Genomic DNA, 17,649 nt, shown 5'->3' with positions numbered 1-17,649 from the left:
ACACAAAGCAGTCAAATCCTATCCAAACAAAACAACGGTACCAATACTTCAACTCGACAGAATGACATTTCACTTGACATTTTCAGACAACTATTCAATCCAGGCCATCTAGAAATTTCCACTGTCAAATCGGTATGGTTTGAACAGTAGCACAAGCCTTGTCAATGCAGCATTCAAACCAGCTACTAGTGCAAATTTTGACCAGAGGGGGCGTAGCTGAGCAGCGAGCCAGGGAAAAGCCTTCAGATTAAGACTACCTGCCCAGTAAAGCTATGGCCAATAATCCGTCTTCCCACAGGACTCTGATCTTGTATCAAAGTTGGCTATACAACCAATGAGCCTCCATACTACAAGTAATACCTCAGATACAATCCTCACAGTTACATACTGACCGGTCAACCCCAGAAGTAGCATACGCAATTACAATTCACATATCATGGCCTTCATTATCACTGGCTGACAAAGTCACAAGTCACACTGCCCTTTGATAAAAATCAATGGCTCTAAATATGGTCATTTAGACAAAGAGGCATGTCTTCTTTCATTTGCTGTAGGATAACAGGCGGATCAGTGAACAGCTTTCCAAACAAAGACGTGCCCTAGAAAAGGGGGACATATTATTCGGAAAGCTGCAAAATAAGCCTAATTAATGTTCCACTGAGATGCTAAATTACACTGGTATGATTGCTGGTTTATCTAAACAAAGATTTGTACCTACAAGATGATAGTAGACCATTTCAAAATCAAGGCTACAATCATACAAGCAAGAAGTCCAATTTCAAACTTGTTAACATTTCAAAGGTCTTAATTATTTACATTCTCGGAGATCCTGCTCTACTTGAATTGAATGCTACTTATTGTATCTATAGTTTCTCCTGGCAGTCACAAGATGAAAGCCATACACAGAGCTTTGTCACAGACCCGATCATGTGCCTTGTTTGATGGCTGGTTGGGCCAAAAAAACTAATGGGATCTGCAGACTTACATACATGTTAAGAGATTCTAAACCATTAGCTAAAGTTTTAAGTCTGCATCATACAGTTATTTTTATCAACTGTATCTCTCTACTACTATGTAGTCACTGTGTCAATGTATTTAACAAGGTACTTATTTCTTCTTCTTGTGTGAGTGTGTGAGTGAATGGTGTGTGCCTTGCGATGGACTGGCGACCTGTCCAGGGTGTATTCCTGCCTTTCGCCCAATGTATGCTGGGATAGGCTCCAGCCCCCCCCCGCGACCCTGTTCAGGATAAGCGGGTTAAGATAATGGATGGATGGATAATAATAATAATAAGAGCAGAAATGTGTTTAATGCTGTTAAATAAGCCATCGGAGATTGCTTTCAGTCCTGAATTTGCATGTGGATTGATTTTACACAGCTTGATTTCCCAAGTCACAGGACTATCTGAAGAAGTCTTATCTGCAGCTGTGCAGCACTCAAGTTTTCTGCCAGAATTATGGGGACCGGCAAAATCCAAAAGGTTTCGGGAATTATCCGCCGGAGTCTGCGACGTTCCCGCACCGTGTGTTTACCACAGTGCATTGGAACAATGGTACCGTGAATGGAAAGCAATCGCGCATGTTGGAGATGTCCAAAAAGGCCTGAAAATGCCAACCTCGATTAAACAATATTTTACAACAATAATAAAAAGTGATGGATAATTAGTCACAAAGGGCAGTGCTCTTGGGCCGACCCCGCCAGCGCACAGGATCATGGAAGTTTCGGAGAGCGCCGACTCACCATGGAACTTGTAGAGGCCTCCCAGGTGGTCGAGCAGCGTCTCCAGGGACTTGGAGACGGGCAGGAGCTCCAGGAAGCGGTGGATGACGATGTCGAAGACGGGGAGGAAGCGCAGGCACACGTTGCCGAAGTAGATGGGCAGGTACTGTGACTGCAGCTGCAGCGGCGGGTTCACCTGCTCCGCCAGGCCCTCGAAGTACAGCTTCTCTGGGTATTTCTGGAGAAAGCAGAGCATGTTTACACTCGAAGTACAGCTTCTCCGGGTATTTCTGGAGAAAGCAGAGCATGTTTACACTCGAAGTACAGCTTCTCCGGGTATTTCTGGAGAAAGCAGAGCATGTTTACACTCGAAGTACAGCTTCTCCGGGTATTTCTGGAGAAAGCAGAGCATGTTTACACTCGAAGTACAGCTTCTCCGGGTATTTCTGGAGAAAGCAGAGCATGTTTACACTCGAAGTACAGCTTCTCCGGGTATTTCTGGAGAAAGCAGAGCATGTTTACACTCGAAGTACAGCTTCTCCGTGTATTTCTACAGAAAGCAGGGCGTGTTTACACTCGAAGTACAGCTTCTCCGGGTATTTCTGGAGAAAGCAGAGCGTGTTTACCCTCGAAGTACAGCTTCTCCGGGTATTTCTACAGAAAGCAGAGCGTGTTTACCCTCGAAGTACAGCTTCTAGTATTTCTGGAGAAAGCAGTGTGTGTTTACACTCAAAGTACAGTGTTTCCCAGTATTTCTGGAGAAAGCAGAGAGTGTTTACACTCGAAGTACAGCTTCACCGGGTCTGAAAAAAACAGGCTGCGTTTTCACTGAAAAGTACAGCTTCTCTGGGTACTGGGAACTGGCTTACAGCCTGATGAACGCCAACATTTTTGCTTATAGCAGAGAATTTACTTAGCATTGGCGGTGCATGTACTCCCAGGATACTTCAATTCTCTATTAAATTCTAAAATAAGCATCAACTGTGAAACATAAGGTTCGCTGCTCCTATTTTGGGTGACCTTTAAATATTTTCAAATGTCAGACTGTTCAATAGGTCAACAGCAGGAGGTACAGGGTCTCAGGAACATGGTGAGGGTTTGGTCACTTGGTCCTGTTGACATTCATTAACAGCAGTTCTTTCTAACCCTGGTCCTGCAGCACTCCAAAGTTGCAGCTTTCTGCTTCAACGTTCAAACCAGGAAGCAATTGACCTCCAATGCATAGCAACTGTTGCTAACTGCCATTCACTTCTTCAAGCTCAAGCATGCAAACACACTGCAATCATTATGTACACAAAAAAATCTAACAATGAAGTGGAATTGCATTTCAATTTCTGTTATAAAACATCAGAATATGGGAAATCTAAATTAATACAGTTCAGTAGCACTGTCACCATTGATAAAGTAGCCTCAAATATGAACATTTTGAGACTATAATACAGCACAAGGCAAGAAAAGCCTTTTACGATTTTATGTCGTTTCCAGCTGCAAGTTGCTCTTTTGAGATGAAAGTTTGACAGACTTATCAACAGTAACTAAGGATGGCAGGACTTGATGTAGGGCCAATTTCGCCCCTATAAACCAAGTTTGAGTAATCAAGTGTTCAAACTGAATTAAGCACTGAGCAACAACAGAACCAGCATATCCTGCAGCTGGACACCCACTTACAGTCATACACAGACCTTTCTGAGCAGGTCCAGAGAGCCTCAGGAAAGGGCTGTTAGTGTGTGTGTGTGTGTGTGTGTGTGTGTGTGTGTGAGAGCATCTGTGAGAGGGTGTGTGCATGCGCGAGAGATTGTGCATGTGTGAGTGTGTGTGTGTGTGTGTGTGTGTGTGGGTGTGTGTGTATTTCAGAGAGAGTGAGAGAGAATGAGATGAAGTGATAAAGAAAGATAGAGTGAGACTGGAAGATAAAGTGGGTTAATACATGAGAAAGACAGAAACAGAGATCGACAGAAACAGAGATAGAGAGAGATAGAGATATAGAGATAGATATACACATATATATGTATATATATACAGAGAGAGATATAGATAAAGATATAGAGATTGCGATAGAGAGAGACAGAGACAGAGAGTGGAGAGAGGAGAGAGCCAGACAGACGGGCAGGGCTGACCTTGTGGTAGGTCATGTGCTTGGTGTGCCAGTCGCTCTGCAGCCAGTGTTCGGGGGCGTTCTCCTTGACGAAGTCACTGACGCGGTTGCGGAAGTCGTTGGGCTTGAGCAGCAGCAGCTGGATGATGAAGTAGCACACCTGCGCCTCGTTCCCCTCGTGACTCCTCATGGCCTGGGGGGTGGGGGTGAAAGGGGGGGGGGGGGGGGGGGGGTTAAACAATGCTCCGGCCACCTGAGCCAAAACCTCTAAGGAAGGACAGAACTACAGAATCAGACTTCAATTCAGCAGGAGATATGATAAGTGATACAGCGCCATCTCTGAGCCCAGAACCCCTGAGAGAACAAACGTCTCACCCACACAAGTCCAACCATTTGAAATACATGGGTTTGCAAATGTTTTTGCTAAATTCTCGCCCACTATTCTAGACCATTGCTTTCAATTAGCATTTGACTGTTCAGTTAAGAACACATGTGACCTGGCTTACCTCTTGAAGGGTAAAATATTAATTACTAGTGAAGTGCAGTGTTAAATTTAACTGTCGAGAATGTCAATGAAAGCAATATAGAACACACTTTGTCATATATATATATATATATATATATATATATATATATATATATATATTATGTATCTTGTAACCTACCTCAGTCGCTGTCTGGAAGTGGCTTATGGAAAGAATGGTGTGAAAGAGACGATTTGATGGATTTAGGACAGAGTGGAAACCAGCTGGTTAAGGGCTACAGATGCCAGGCTTACCAAGCACAGGATGAGCCGGTCGAGCGTGACGATGTTGTACTTCCACACCATGTCGTTGAGGATCTCGATGCACTTGTTGAGCTGCTGGCCTCCGGCCGAGGTGGAGAACTCGTACACCAGGAAGTCTGCGAAAGTCCTGACGTGGGCCACCAGCGCCCGCGCCCCAATCCGCTCCAGCACCCTGGGGAGGGGGACCAACCAGGACGGAGGTCACATTACGACGGTCCAATCAGGCGGCGGAAGAGTGCACCGCCCCGCCCTCGCCCTGTCGACTGTCCGGGCGCGCGCAAAGTTTATCGCCCATTGACCCTCGCATACGTCCTTAGAGAAAGGCTGAGAGCTCTATCGGCCAAAAATATCCACCCCATGACTGTAGGAGTGACTCAGTGAGTATTGATTCTGCTCACGGCAACCCACTCGCCAAAGGACAAGGCTTCTGAATGCCCATGAGCCTGGCCCTGTGATAGATGCAGTCGACAAGAGCGGACACGGTGACAAAATCGTCATAAAATCTCCAGGTTCAGCCTCCGTGGGGGAACGTTTGCCAGAGTTTCAAAAGGACACCATTGGAGTCCCTTTTAGGTTTCTTTTTGCCAAAATACCTCTGCTGGTCTTTACAATATAACAATTGAATGCAATTTACTGACTATTATTGAGTAAAATACTAAAATGGCTAAATATTAAATGCAATTGTCTACAATGGCTCCCTATTCAGAATATTGGCAGACGCAGGTTTGCTTTCCCCCTCTTAAGGCTCCATCTACATGACTATGACACATTGCTGACTGGACTCTGGTTTACACAGGCACGTCCATTTCCATAAATATGTCCAGTCCTCAAAACCACCACAACCCCCCTCCACGCCCAAATGCTGTTATTTCCCTGGCACCGTCTAGTCCTGGGTACTTCCTTCCCCCCATTGTTCACCCCGCCAGGGTCCCCAAAATGCCACCAGCAGCCTGCCATGAACCGGCACAAAGACACATTGGCCCACGGACGCTGCCAGCTTCCCAGAGCCCGTTAGCTCATTCCCCCATTCACCTCGTTTGGAATGTGCCGATTACCCAAGCATCACTAGGGCCCGGTCCGCCCCCATGCACCACAGTCAGAAGCTGAGCAAGTCGGAGACACGTAACATAACATACAACAAAACAGAATACCAAGAACAATGCTAGCCTTTTCCTCCAACTGAAGTGCAATTAATGCTTAGTTTACATCGAAGCTAGGTAGTGTCTAGCACTGTATCAAAGCCTGGTCTTGAAAAACCCCAGAGTTTCTGCCTCTACTACATGACTTGGCAAGCTATTGGTGCAGAACTTGTCCATGAGTGTATGCGTGTTCGCATTCTCTCCCTGGGCGCTATTGTGGGTTCAGGTGACAGCATTCCCGTTGCAACCAAACACGGGCTGACAGCTCCAGATCCCACGCGCAGTACCGCCTGCACGAGCCAGTCGTGTTCCACCAGACTGAGTCTCACTTGGAGACCCAGCGCTGCATCAGTAGCTTCCGGAAGAACGCAAAATGTCACTTCTTAAAAGCTTACTCGGAAAATAAGATGCTGTGAAATTATGGGGGGGTTTTTTTGTCAGCGGTACATGACACTATAAATGCTTTGCGTTTAACTTTATTCCTGAGCTCCCAAAACCGTCTGCTGTGACAACCGCTACGAAAAAAAACACCATTCTCCGTGGCAGGGAGGGAGGCAGGGAGAGAGAGAGAAAAAGTGAGCAAGAAAGAGACAGAGAGAGCAATGAAGAGAGACAGGGAGAGCGAGAAAGAGAGCAGGTTAATGGGGGAAACGTTCATTCCTGCACTGGTTGTGTGGAGTCTCTCCTGCGTACGAGAGCGTGATCTGTTCGGCTGCTGGAGAGCTTTCACAGCAGGCTTCTCTGGGGAGTTACGTAAACAGTAGCCACGGCTACGGGCGCAGGAGGGAGGGAGCCGGGCTTCCGAGCGGCCTTCGCCTACGGACGGCTTCTCCTGCCTACCGCCAACCGGCCGGCCATCTGGAGGCAGGGAGCAGGAACGCCAGACCAGAAAACCCTACGACAGGAAGCAGGAACTGGGCTGGCGGAGTGATTACCACAACCCAGAGACCAGCTCCTATGCTCCCCACCCCCCAGACACCCTAGGTAAATAGCAATATGGAAACACTGAAATCCGCACTCTCGGTTTCGCAATCCGTGTGTTCCATCTGCCAATCCCGACACTCACTTTTGTGGCACTCAATTTGGCAATCTGCGCCTTCCATTTCGAAAAGGCGAACCGAATACGGGTTTGCAAAACTAAGGGCACAGCTTGGCAAACCGAACGCACGGTTTGCAAAAGCGAGAGTACAGATATGTGTGTTATAATATCTATTTCTTTTTCTTTTTTTCCCCAGAAGGGCCCAAATTAAGTTCACACTCACATGGCTACCTGGGGTACCAGTAAACTTCAGCTGAACGTAGATATCGTACACGGCGTTCTAGTCTACTGACGTGTACCAATGCGGGGGGCGCTGGCGAGATTCCCAAAACAGCGTTGGGGGCAGTGCGGGTGAGCAGAATGACAAGTGGGACGCTGAATCGGAGGGTCCGGCCGATTGCCCTCGCACAACCCTTCTTTGTTTACGGCCGAGGCAGCTGCAGGGAGGACCGCGTGCGCTAAGCTCCCTGACACCATGCCCATTTCTGACCGCACAAAGACCAGCTCACAGTTCAAAGCCCTGGCAAATACTCTCCCAGCCCACCTAATTACCCTCACTGAGGTCATCAGATTATTCATTCCAAGAATTCAACCTGGGATGACCCAATGGTCAATTAGCCGCTCTTAACCCTTTGATGCATAGGCTATGCAAAGATAAGATAAGAACTAGGTAGGGTCACTTTCGCCCCATGTTGTGCATCAAAGGGTTAACTGAGTTAAAAGCGGCTGTCTGGCAGTCGGAGGGTTGCCGGTTCGATATCACGCCCTGGGTGTGTCAAAGTGTCCTTGAGCAAGACACCTAACGCCCAATTGCTACCAACAACCTGGCTGATATCCTGAATGGCAGCCTTTCACCATTGGCATGAGTCTGTGTGTAAACGAGTGAATATAACTGTAATTCCAGTTTACCCGCCTGCATTGCTGACTTCGATTGGCTATTCTTACGATGTCACAGTAGTCCGGTGGAAGAGGATTGGGCGACGTACCTGAAGCCGATCTGGTTGATGTGATCGGTCTCCAGCAGCATCTTCCACAGTAGACAGAGGAAGAGGGGCGGGGAGCCCTGCATGGAGAAGTGCGTGATGATGTCGTTCTCGTTGGTCATGGACTTCCACTTGCGGTACTCCTCCTCCACGTTCTTCTTCAGGTTGAAGCGGCTCTCCTGGGGCACGTTGTTCTGCTTGAAGAACGCCTGCGGGCAGAAATGAGGTGAACGATCGGTTACGGACGGGCAGGGCTCGGCGAATCAAAGACAGCACCTGTGGCTTACTTTCACTGGCTGTCAGATATGAGGATGTTTTTGTATTGCTTTGATTTCTGTCTGGTGCTTCGGTAACAATTCGTCCCTACAGCCGTCATTCTGTGTTCAGCGAACAACATAATCACCAATTACAAATGTCTGTCACAGTGCAGGGTTATAATACAATCACTGTTTCCTATTGTGTGCTGTGTACAATACAATCACAGTTTCTCATTGCATGTGGTGTATAATATAACCGCTCTGCCAATGTGCGGTGTATAATACAATCACTGTCTCTCATTGTGTGTTGTGTAATACAATCACAGTATCATTGTGTGTTGTGTAGAACAATCACTGTGACAGCATGTTGTGTGTAATATAATCACTCACTGTGTGTGGTGTATAATACAATCACTGTCACAGTGTGCAGAACCTAATACAACCAGTCCTTTACTATGTGGAATTCAATATAATCAACGGCTCACAACCTTTTGTGTGCCCTGTGTAGACACCAAGGGGCAGCCTGTATCCTCGTCTAAGGTGCTTGACTGAGACCCAGAAAGGTTGGTGGTTCAAGCCCCAGTGTGGCCACAATAAGATCAGTGCAGCTGTTGCGCCCTTGAGCAAGGCCCTTAACCCCAGACTGCTCCAGGCTTGGTCTAATGAAAAGCCGCTCTGGATAAAAGCCTCAGCTGAATAACAGTACTGTACTGTAAAAGAGCCACGTGGTGGGGTCTGGCCCGGTACCTGCAGGGGCGCGGGGAAGCAGCTGAGTGTGTGCGAGGCCCAGTTGTGGGGGGTGAAGCTCATGATGGTCTGCAGGATGTCCTTACACCACGTGCCCTGGATGGAATCGGACCCTGTGAAGAAATCTGCCCCCGTCGGCAGAAACGGGAGAGGCAGGGATCAGGGCTGGATCTCCTCATGGAAAACCAGCATCACGCCACGCACAAGAGCCAACACAACCATAGCTAGAGTTATGGATCGTACCAGAGAAAGCGCATTAATTGGAAATGTGCGATGAAGCTGGAAGTTAGGGTGGGGATAAATAATTGTGGACAGTGTAGTTACAGAAATGATAGGTTTATAACACCCCGGACATATTCTCCATAGTTTGAGTAAAACGAACAGACATGACAACGGTGTGAAATGTAGCCGACTTCAGTGCGGACCCTGCTCACACAAACCAGCAAAGCTGTGAGTTCTCCGGATTTAATGAGTAAGAGGAGAGAGATAAAACGCACTCTCCAAATAATGGGGGCAGGGGAAGGGAGAAGCGTGCTGAATTCATTATAACTGTATGAAACGTATGAAATTAACTTAAAAAAAAAAAAAAAATTCCACTTTGTATTTTAACTACTTTTTCCATTCCATCTGTTATGTCTTGTTTTATATAAATTTTCCTCTAGTCTATATAACAATACGACAGTAATTTTTTTTTTTTTAAATGCTTAAAATCGATTCAGTTGTCTCTATTTCAATAAAACAGTTTTTCATGATTTGATTTCATGAAGATTATTAAATGTGGGTCCATTGAATGGGTCTATCAGAAATCAACGATGTAATACTGGAAAAGCCTGACCCGGTGGGGAATCAGGCCTGGAGGTAGTAAAAAAATAAAATAAATAAATAAATAAATAAATAAATAAATAAATAAATAAATAAATAAATAAATAAATAAATAAATAAAAACCATGGCATGTCCAGTGTTAAGGTGTGGGTCTGGGCTCAACACTGACCTGTCACGTGCGTCGCTCTGGCCAGCGTGAGGATAAGGGCTCGGTTCAACTCCTCCGATTCGGCGGACAGAACCGTCTTGGGGTCGTTCAGGAACCGCGTGAACTGGGGCTGAACTTCTGAACTCCCCAGTGCAGTGATCAACCTCAGGGCTGTACTCTCCACACTGTAAACACAAACACACACGCACACACACCCTGTCAAGATCACACAAGCCGGTTGGCTTCGTGCTGCATTAGACACGCTAGAGCCGTTTCTCTACTCAGAAGCTTTTAGACCCACCAGCAAAGACGAAAGACACTGAATCTGCAAAGGCCAAAGATACTGACACTGCAAAGACCCATCTACATTATAAATATGGTCTTGTTTTCTTCTGTAGTGAAAAACATATTTCACAACAATGTTTTCAATATACACTCAGTGAACACTTCATTAGGTAGATCTGTACACCAGCTTGTTAATGCAAATATTTAATCAGCCAATCACGTGACAGCAACCAAATGCATACAAGCATGCAGATGTGGTCAAGAGGTTCAGCTGTTTTTCAGACCAAATGTCAGAATGGGGAAGAAATGTGATCTAAGTGATGTTTACCATGGAATGGTTGTTGTTGCCAGACGTCAATGCAAAACGATCATAGGCTAACGTGCTAACGAGATGACATTACACAATGAAATAATGACTGAAGGTGTCCCTGGTGTGGCTAAGGACAGCACTGACTACAGGTACAGCTGGTTCTGGTTGGTCTGGGGCAGAGCGGCACACAAATGAATGCAAAAGAAGGATAGGCTAACGTGCTAACATGATGCCATATCGCACAGTGAAATAATGAAAGAATGGGTCGCTGGTATGGTTCTGGACGAAACTGACCACAGGTGCAGCTGTTCTGATTGGTCTGGGCCACGGCAGCACACAGACGAATGAAAAAACAATAATAGGCTAACGTGCCAACATGATGACAGATGGATGGCCCTGACCACAGGTGCAGCTGTTTCTTGTTGGTCTGGGGCACAGTGGCACACAGGTGAATGCAAAACGATAATAAACTAACACGTGAACAGACAGACAGACGGACAGCACTGACCACAGGTGCAGCTAGCTCTGGTTGGTCTGTGGTACAGCACAGCAGCACACCGATGAACGCAAAACAATAACAGGCTAACGTGCTAACGGACAGATGGACGGCACTGACCACAAGTGCAGCTGGTTATATTTGGTCTGGGGCACAGTGGCGTGCAGATGAATGTAAAACAATAACAGGCTAACATGCTAACAGATGGATGGAGGGCACTGACCACAGGTGTAGCTGATTCTGGTTGGTCTGGGGCACGGCGGCCAGCGAGTGCAGGTGGCTCAGCAGCTGCACGCGGTAGTGGGGCTGGATGTGGTGCATGCGGTAGCTGAACATCTCCAGCAGGGTGTGCAGGATGCCCCAGGCATGCGACTTGAACACGTTGGGCAGGAGCTGGCCTGGGCGAGGGCAGGGGGGTTAATATTAACACATTCATTCAGTCACTCTATAATACCAAACAGCCAACACAGAGCTGCAAGCTGGGAAACAATCCATAAATAAATAACTAACTCATAAATAATGAATAGAAATGCATTTCATTTACATTAATTTATCCTCAAACTCAAAGCACTTAACATTACAGCACTAAAAATAAAACGTTTAAAATGAAGACTAATACACTGATGTTATATCTCATCTGCAGTAATTAATCTTAATGAAAGGAAAAAATAGCATTGAAACAAATGCTTTCAGCTAGTTCCTTCACATCCTGAAGGACATGGTTATACAGTGCCCTCCGTAATGTTTTGGACAAAGACCCATTTTGTCTTGGTTTGCCTCTGATTTGCCATTTGATTTTTTATTACAAATCTGAAATTGTCGAACACTGAGGCAAATAAATAAATCATGGGTCCTAAACGTTATGGAGGGCACTGTAGTTCCGCGTGCACTCTAAGAGTGGACTCACTGATGAATCCCTTGATCCCGAGAGACTCGATCTCCATGTAGACCAGCAGGCGGCTGTAGGTCTCCACCAGGGCCGGGGCCAGGGCCAGGCTGGTCTTAGCGTGGGCCAGCTTGATCACCCGTGTGGCTATGCTGTGAATCAGACTACGGCACAGTGTGGAGCCATGTTAGAATCCACACTTCAACTTTCGATTCGATTCGATTCGATTCGATTCAATTCAATTCAATTCGTATGGTCGTATACGCTTTTCACAGAAGACTCACAAAAACGCTTTAGAGAGTAACAAGACAAATGATAAATTACTTCATGGAGCCGTTACATAGAACAATAATCTTCTATACAGTAACTAAAAGAAAAAAAAAAATCACCTCACAAATCTACAGTAAGACTAGCAGGGAGGAGGGGATCTAGCGGAGGTGTAATTCGGTCCTCGTTTTGTATTTAACTCAGTTTCCGTCCAGCATGGAGGCAGTAAGTCCTGGCGCAGCACCCTCTTAGGAGCCGTCAGAGGCGTCTCCATTATATGAAATCATGGCGGGCGATCGCACACCAAGATGAGAGCGGCCATCTCGCGGGGGAAACAGACTGCGGGAAAGCCATTAGCCTTAATTCACATTCCCTAATAGCTCCTGGGAGAGGCGGGAAAACAAAAGCGCTAATCTCAAATTGGTCCGTTTCGATTCGGCGGGCGAAACAATCCGGTACACTTCGGGGAGTGTTCAGCTTCCCACAGAATAAACAGCGACCGAGGGCTCCCAAATTGGAACGTGATTATCGAGTGCCCTGGTGGATGCTACATGCCGAGCTAAAGCACTGTTTACTTAAATGCTTTTCCATTACCCCACGCAATGTTGTCTGTCCTTAAGCACTGTTATGGTAACCCTGACAAGCATATGCTGAAGTACTGATACCAATAGACCAGTGTCTCAGAGAGCACTAGAGAGAGTAGCATGAACAGACCGCTAATTATGTTAAAACAACTCCCTGGTGAGCAGTCTGAACATATTACAGAAATGACTGCAGATAACATGACAAGCTTCGACGGGCAGAGTGACCACACTCTTAAACAAATAAATAAAACCGCAAACAAACAACCGTTTCGAAGACAGAGGCCGCATCCGGTCGGCGAGATGAGGCTTGTTTTGGCGATAGCGAGCGCCGGAGCCGGAGAACTCCGGGGACTGTCGGCAGGCAGACGGCGCGTTTCCGCGGCGACGGGGCCTCACCTCATCTTGGCGTGCACGGTGAGCGAGTCCAGCAGGTTCATGGGCAGCGGCGTGACGGAGCCCGAGGCCATGCAGTTGGTGCCCGGCAGGGTGATGCGCATGCTGCCGTTGCCGTAGATGGTCTCCACCAGCACGCCCATGGGCAGCGTGAAGCACTCCGAGTTGGTGGAGTAGGCGTTGCACAGCAGGGCGATCTTGTAGTCCGTCATGGGGAGGCTCTTGTTCCGCAGACTCTGCTGGAGGAACCTGAGGTACACACAGTGGGCCTCCGTTACCATACCGACGTAACCCAGCTAACAGAAAATGTTCTCGCTATGTTACAAGAATGTTTTGTTAGTTATAATATTGCCACTACATCGCAGAAACATTGTGAGGGGCATTTGTTGGCTGGAGTGGTTTAGAATTATAACTGAAGACATAGGCCTGGTCCTCATACAATTTCTCCCAAATGTTGACTAATAAATAGTGAGCGTATGACCTGTAGCGTAGTGGCTAAGGTACATGACTGGGACCTGCAAGGTCGGTGGTTCGATCCCCAGTGTAGCCACAATAAGATCCGCACAGCCATTGGGGCCTTGACCAAGGTCCTTAACCCTGCAATCCTCCACGGGAGGACCGTCTCCTGCTTAGTCTAATCAACTGTATGTGGCTCTGGATAAGAGCATCTGCCAGATGCCATTAATGTAATGTAATATATATGCAATGTATAAATATATTCATGTGTTGTGTTTTCACGAACACAAATTAATTCTGGTGAACTTTCAAACTCCTGGGTGCATATTTCAACACAGATGAAGAAATGTTATGTTTGCACTCGCATTCATTCAGAACAGTAGCTCTAAAACGTGGGGGACCCCTGTTCATGCTGGCCTTGTTCCAACCAATCTCTTGCTCAATTAAGGTTGTTGAGCACGCGTTTCAGTTCTTTCATAATTTTTTCCTTGTTAACACAATACAGGTTTGGCTCATCATCAAATGCTTTAAAATCTTCCATTATCTACCAGACGGCTAGTTTTAGTGGCCATGTGACCTCAACAATTATGAGCCAAGTGATTCACCTCGATCTTTAATTTGATCATTAACACAAAACATATGATGGATCTTTATGTAATCATTTGCACTACAGTACAATCTGAATTTTGGACTTTTATTCTCCACGGCATTCATAGATATTTCTGACACGGCTGAAGAGGATAAATAATCCCTCAAAACATGAAAAGCGTAATTAAGAAAAATTAACAGCATGTTCAAATTCTGGGATCTCAAGAAAGCGAGCAGGCAAGCCCCCCCAGGACTGATTTTGAAGACTGTAATCCAAAGCGCCTCACAGTGGCAGGAGAGTGTAAGTGCATCCACCTCATTTACATGCTGACAGTGCCAGACCTGACTTACAATATTCCCCCACCAGGGATGTTACATAATTAAATACTATTTAATTATGCTACATCAAATGACTCACCTAGAAAGCATACAGATTGCACTCAGTGACCACTGTATTAGTCGGACCTGTTCACCAGCTTGTCAATGCAAATATTTAATCAGCCAAACATGTAGCTGCAAATAAATTCATGAAAGCAGGCCAAATGTCAAAATGGTGAAGAAATGTGATCCAAGTGACTTTGACCGTGGAATGACTGTTGGTGCCGGGCAGGGTGGTTTCAGTATCTCAGAAACAGCTAAAGATTTTCACACATAAAAGTCTCGAGTTTGCAAAGAATGGTTTAAGCAAAAAAAAAAAAAAAAAAACAGCAGTTCATGAGAGAGTTGTTAATGAGAGGTCAGAGGAGGATGGCCAGACTGGTCGAAGCTGACAAAGGCGACAGTAATGCATACATTACAGTGGTATGCAGAAGAGCATCTCTAAACACACAATATGTAAAACCTCTAAGTGGCTACAGCAGCAGGAGACCAATAAGTCTAAAAAACAAGTCTAATAAATACATAATAAAGTGCTCACTGAGTGTAAATCCATAACAAGCCCTAAGCAGAAAAAGCATGAAAATGGCATGACCTGAACCAGTTCTAAAGCTAGGAGTGTTAGGGAGAGGATGGGAGGGAAAGGTAGATGGGAGTCTAAAAAGGTGGATCAACTGCTGCCATGACCACCAAAAAGTGAAGAACATGTATGCACAACAAAAATATACACCTGATTAGGCAAACCTCAGAAACTAAGCCTTACAAAGATTGAGAACAACAGTATAAATAGAGCACAACTTAAGATAAAGGTGGAAGACAGTAGACAACATTTCAACAAACATCGTCATGGTCTGAATAAAGTCATGGTAGCTTTGAAAATTCGGTTTATCCTCCACACTGTTTAATTAAACCCAGTTTTTCTCACTTTAAGTTGTTCATCAAAGTTAAGGACAAAATAGTGTTGATAGACTCTTGCATACTTTACGGCAGGGTTTTCAAAGAGGCAGAACAAACATGTTGGCGGCATTTAAATGCCATGGGGGGACTGGGTACCATAGTTCAGAAAGAGAGCCTTTGCTCAGTCTGCACTCTCAGTTAAAGTGGTGGGGAAGTGGAGTTCCATACCCACCAACATTAGAAACTCAGGAAGCTCTGCAGTGTTTAAAATCAGCCTCAAGCTTTGGCTAAATTTAGCACAAATGTGTCACCACCAATGATTGCCTTGTACATATCATACTGATTTTAACTATTTACGCTGATGGACATTTATGGATTGTGATGTTTTATGTCGTGTACTTGCAGTTTCTGTGGTTGTTATCGGTCTACCAGACCAGGGACTACAGATGTAAATTAGCTCCTAGCTGACTGTCATGCAATTATCTTTAAATTGTGCGCTGTCCCAGGAAAAATAAACAATAAAATAAATAAAAATTTAACTTAAAATTCCTTGTGCAGTCAAGTTGATTGGTAGTACATTTCCGGACCTGGCGAAGCTTGCATCATGAACAAACCACTCCACTCTCCCTTTATGACTTAGATTGCGTTCGCAGTCAGCCTTTTAGGAGACGCTCTTACCCAAAGTGACTTGCCCAGATCACATTTTTACAAACAATCCATGTATACGCCCGGCTATTTCACTGAAGCAATTCTGGCTAAGTACCTCGCTCAAAAACAAAATGGCCGCAATCCCAGCAGGGAAGCAAACCCAGGACCTTCGAGTTACTAGGCCGGTTCCCTATCCATTACGCTGCCCTGGTCATCGCTTGTGGAGACGCTGGGAATGGATGGAGACACGGGGAGGGGACGGCGGAATGCGGAGACGGGATCTCACTCGTGGTGCAGCTTCAGGGAGTGAGGGATGGGGATCTGCAGCTTGGAGTTGTCGTTCTGGGCCTTCCTGTTGAGGTGTATCCAGATGCAGGTCATGGCGAAGGCGTGGGTGGACTGGGGCTTGTTGATGTCCGGCACGGGGATGCACTGCAGAGAGGAGGTCAAACGGTAAACGGGCTGCATTTGCAAAGCGCTGCTTACGTTTCAGAGACGCTCTTCTGAATGGCCGCCCTATGCCTAGGGCTGCTCTGCTGTCAGTACGCATCAACCGGCGAAAACGTGGGGGTGTGAGCTCGTTCGTAAAGTCTCAGAAGACAGAGGCCGTGTTACACGAATCGTGTTCGCCCCCACAGCAACGTGACAACACATCCCGTGATTTTTGGTCCGGGTTGACCTCAGAAATGTCTAAAAGCTTCTAAAAGCTCAAACAACAATCCCTAAATCCCTGATCCCTAGCAGTAAATGAAAATATTTTCACGCTTTCCGCTCCGTACTTCTCGGTCAGAAAAAAATAAAAGAAACATGAGACAGAGAGCCTTTAGTAAATAACATGTCTGAAAATAATGAGGACAAGATTTCTTTGCCAGGGGAGAAGAAAACAGAGAAAATGGTTTTTTTTTTTTGTCGTTGAGCGTTTTAACATCAAAATATAACCAATTTGTCATAGCAGAGCGATCGCTAGCCGCGGCAGCCACTGGTGCACATAGCTGGCCGCATCATTAGCAGGCAGAGCCCGTATTTGCATACTAATGAGGACTTGCAGAGGAGTTAATTGGGTAGAAACCATGGTTTGCGGAAGGAGTAATTGCGCCGCCCAGGAGACTGATCCGGATGATGATTATTGGTTTCCCACTTCCTGCTGGGGCCCAGGGCAGATGGGACTGCCACGGATCCCTGTACATTCAGAGCTGCAGGCTGCAAGCCTCTGTTGCGTGTGGTTACCGCCATACTGATAGAGTATGAGCTCTTACAGTACATCCGGAAAGTATTCACAGCGCTTCACTTTTTCCACATTGTTATGTTACAGCCTTATTCCTGAATTCATTAAATTCATTTTTTTCCTCCAAATTCTACACACAATACCCCATAATTCAGTTGATTGGACATGATTTGGAAAGGCACACACCTGTCTATATAAGGTCCCACAGTTGACAGTACATGTCGGAGCACAAACCAAGCATGAAGTCAAAGGAATTGTCTGTAGACCTCCGAGACAAAGATTGAACTCTTTGGCGTGAATGCCAGGCGTCATGTTTGGAGGAAACCAGGCACCGCTCATCACCTGGCCAATACCATCCCTACAGTGAAGCATGGTGGTGGCAGCATCATGCTGTGGGGATGTTTTTCAGTGGCAGGAACTGGGAGACTAGTCAGGATTGAGGGAAAGATGAATGCAGCAATGTACAGAGACATCCTGGATGAAAACCTGCTCCAGAGCGCTC

General features: G+C 46.1%; 1 protein-coding gene across 2 annotated transcripts in view; it reads right to left on the bottom strand.

The window, feature by feature from the left end:
* Positions 1-17,649, bottom strand: part of med23 (mediator complex subunit 23) — a 38,878-nt gene that overhangs the window by 10,172 nt on the left and 11,057 nt on the right. For both annotated transcript variants that reach the window (XM_061241881.1, XM_061241882.1), the window contains 10 exons: positions 16,209-16,354; positions 12,962-13,207; positions 11,736-11,878; positions 11,052-11,226; positions 9,759-9,922; positions 8,767-8,891; positions 7,766-7,971; positions 4,593-4,773; positions 3,837-4,007; positions 1,741-1,957 (listed from right to left, as the gene is read on the bottom strand). In XM_061241881.1, the coding sequence (XP_061097865.1) occupies positions 1,741-1,957; positions 3,837-4,007; positions 4,593-4,773; positions 7,766-7,971; positions 8,767-8,891; positions 9,759-9,922; positions 11,052-11,226; positions 11,736-11,878; positions 12,962-13,207; positions 16,209-16,354 (1,774 nt within the window). The remainder of the gene's footprint in view (positions 1-1,740; positions 1,958-3,836; positions 4,008-4,592; positions 4,774-7,765; positions 7,972-8,766; positions 8,892-9,758; positions 9,923-11,051; positions 11,227-11,735; positions 11,879-12,961; positions 13,208-16,208; positions 16,355-17,649) is intronic.

The sequence above is a fragment of the Conger conger genome, chromosome 5 (genome assembly GCF_963514075.1).
Source record: "Conger conger chromosome 5, fConCon1.1, whole genome shotgun sequence".
Lineage (NCBI taxonomy): Eukaryota > Metazoa > Chordata > Actinopteri > Anguilliformes > Congridae > Conger > Conger conger.
This window is presented reverse-complemented; position numbering and strand designations above follow the sequence as displayed.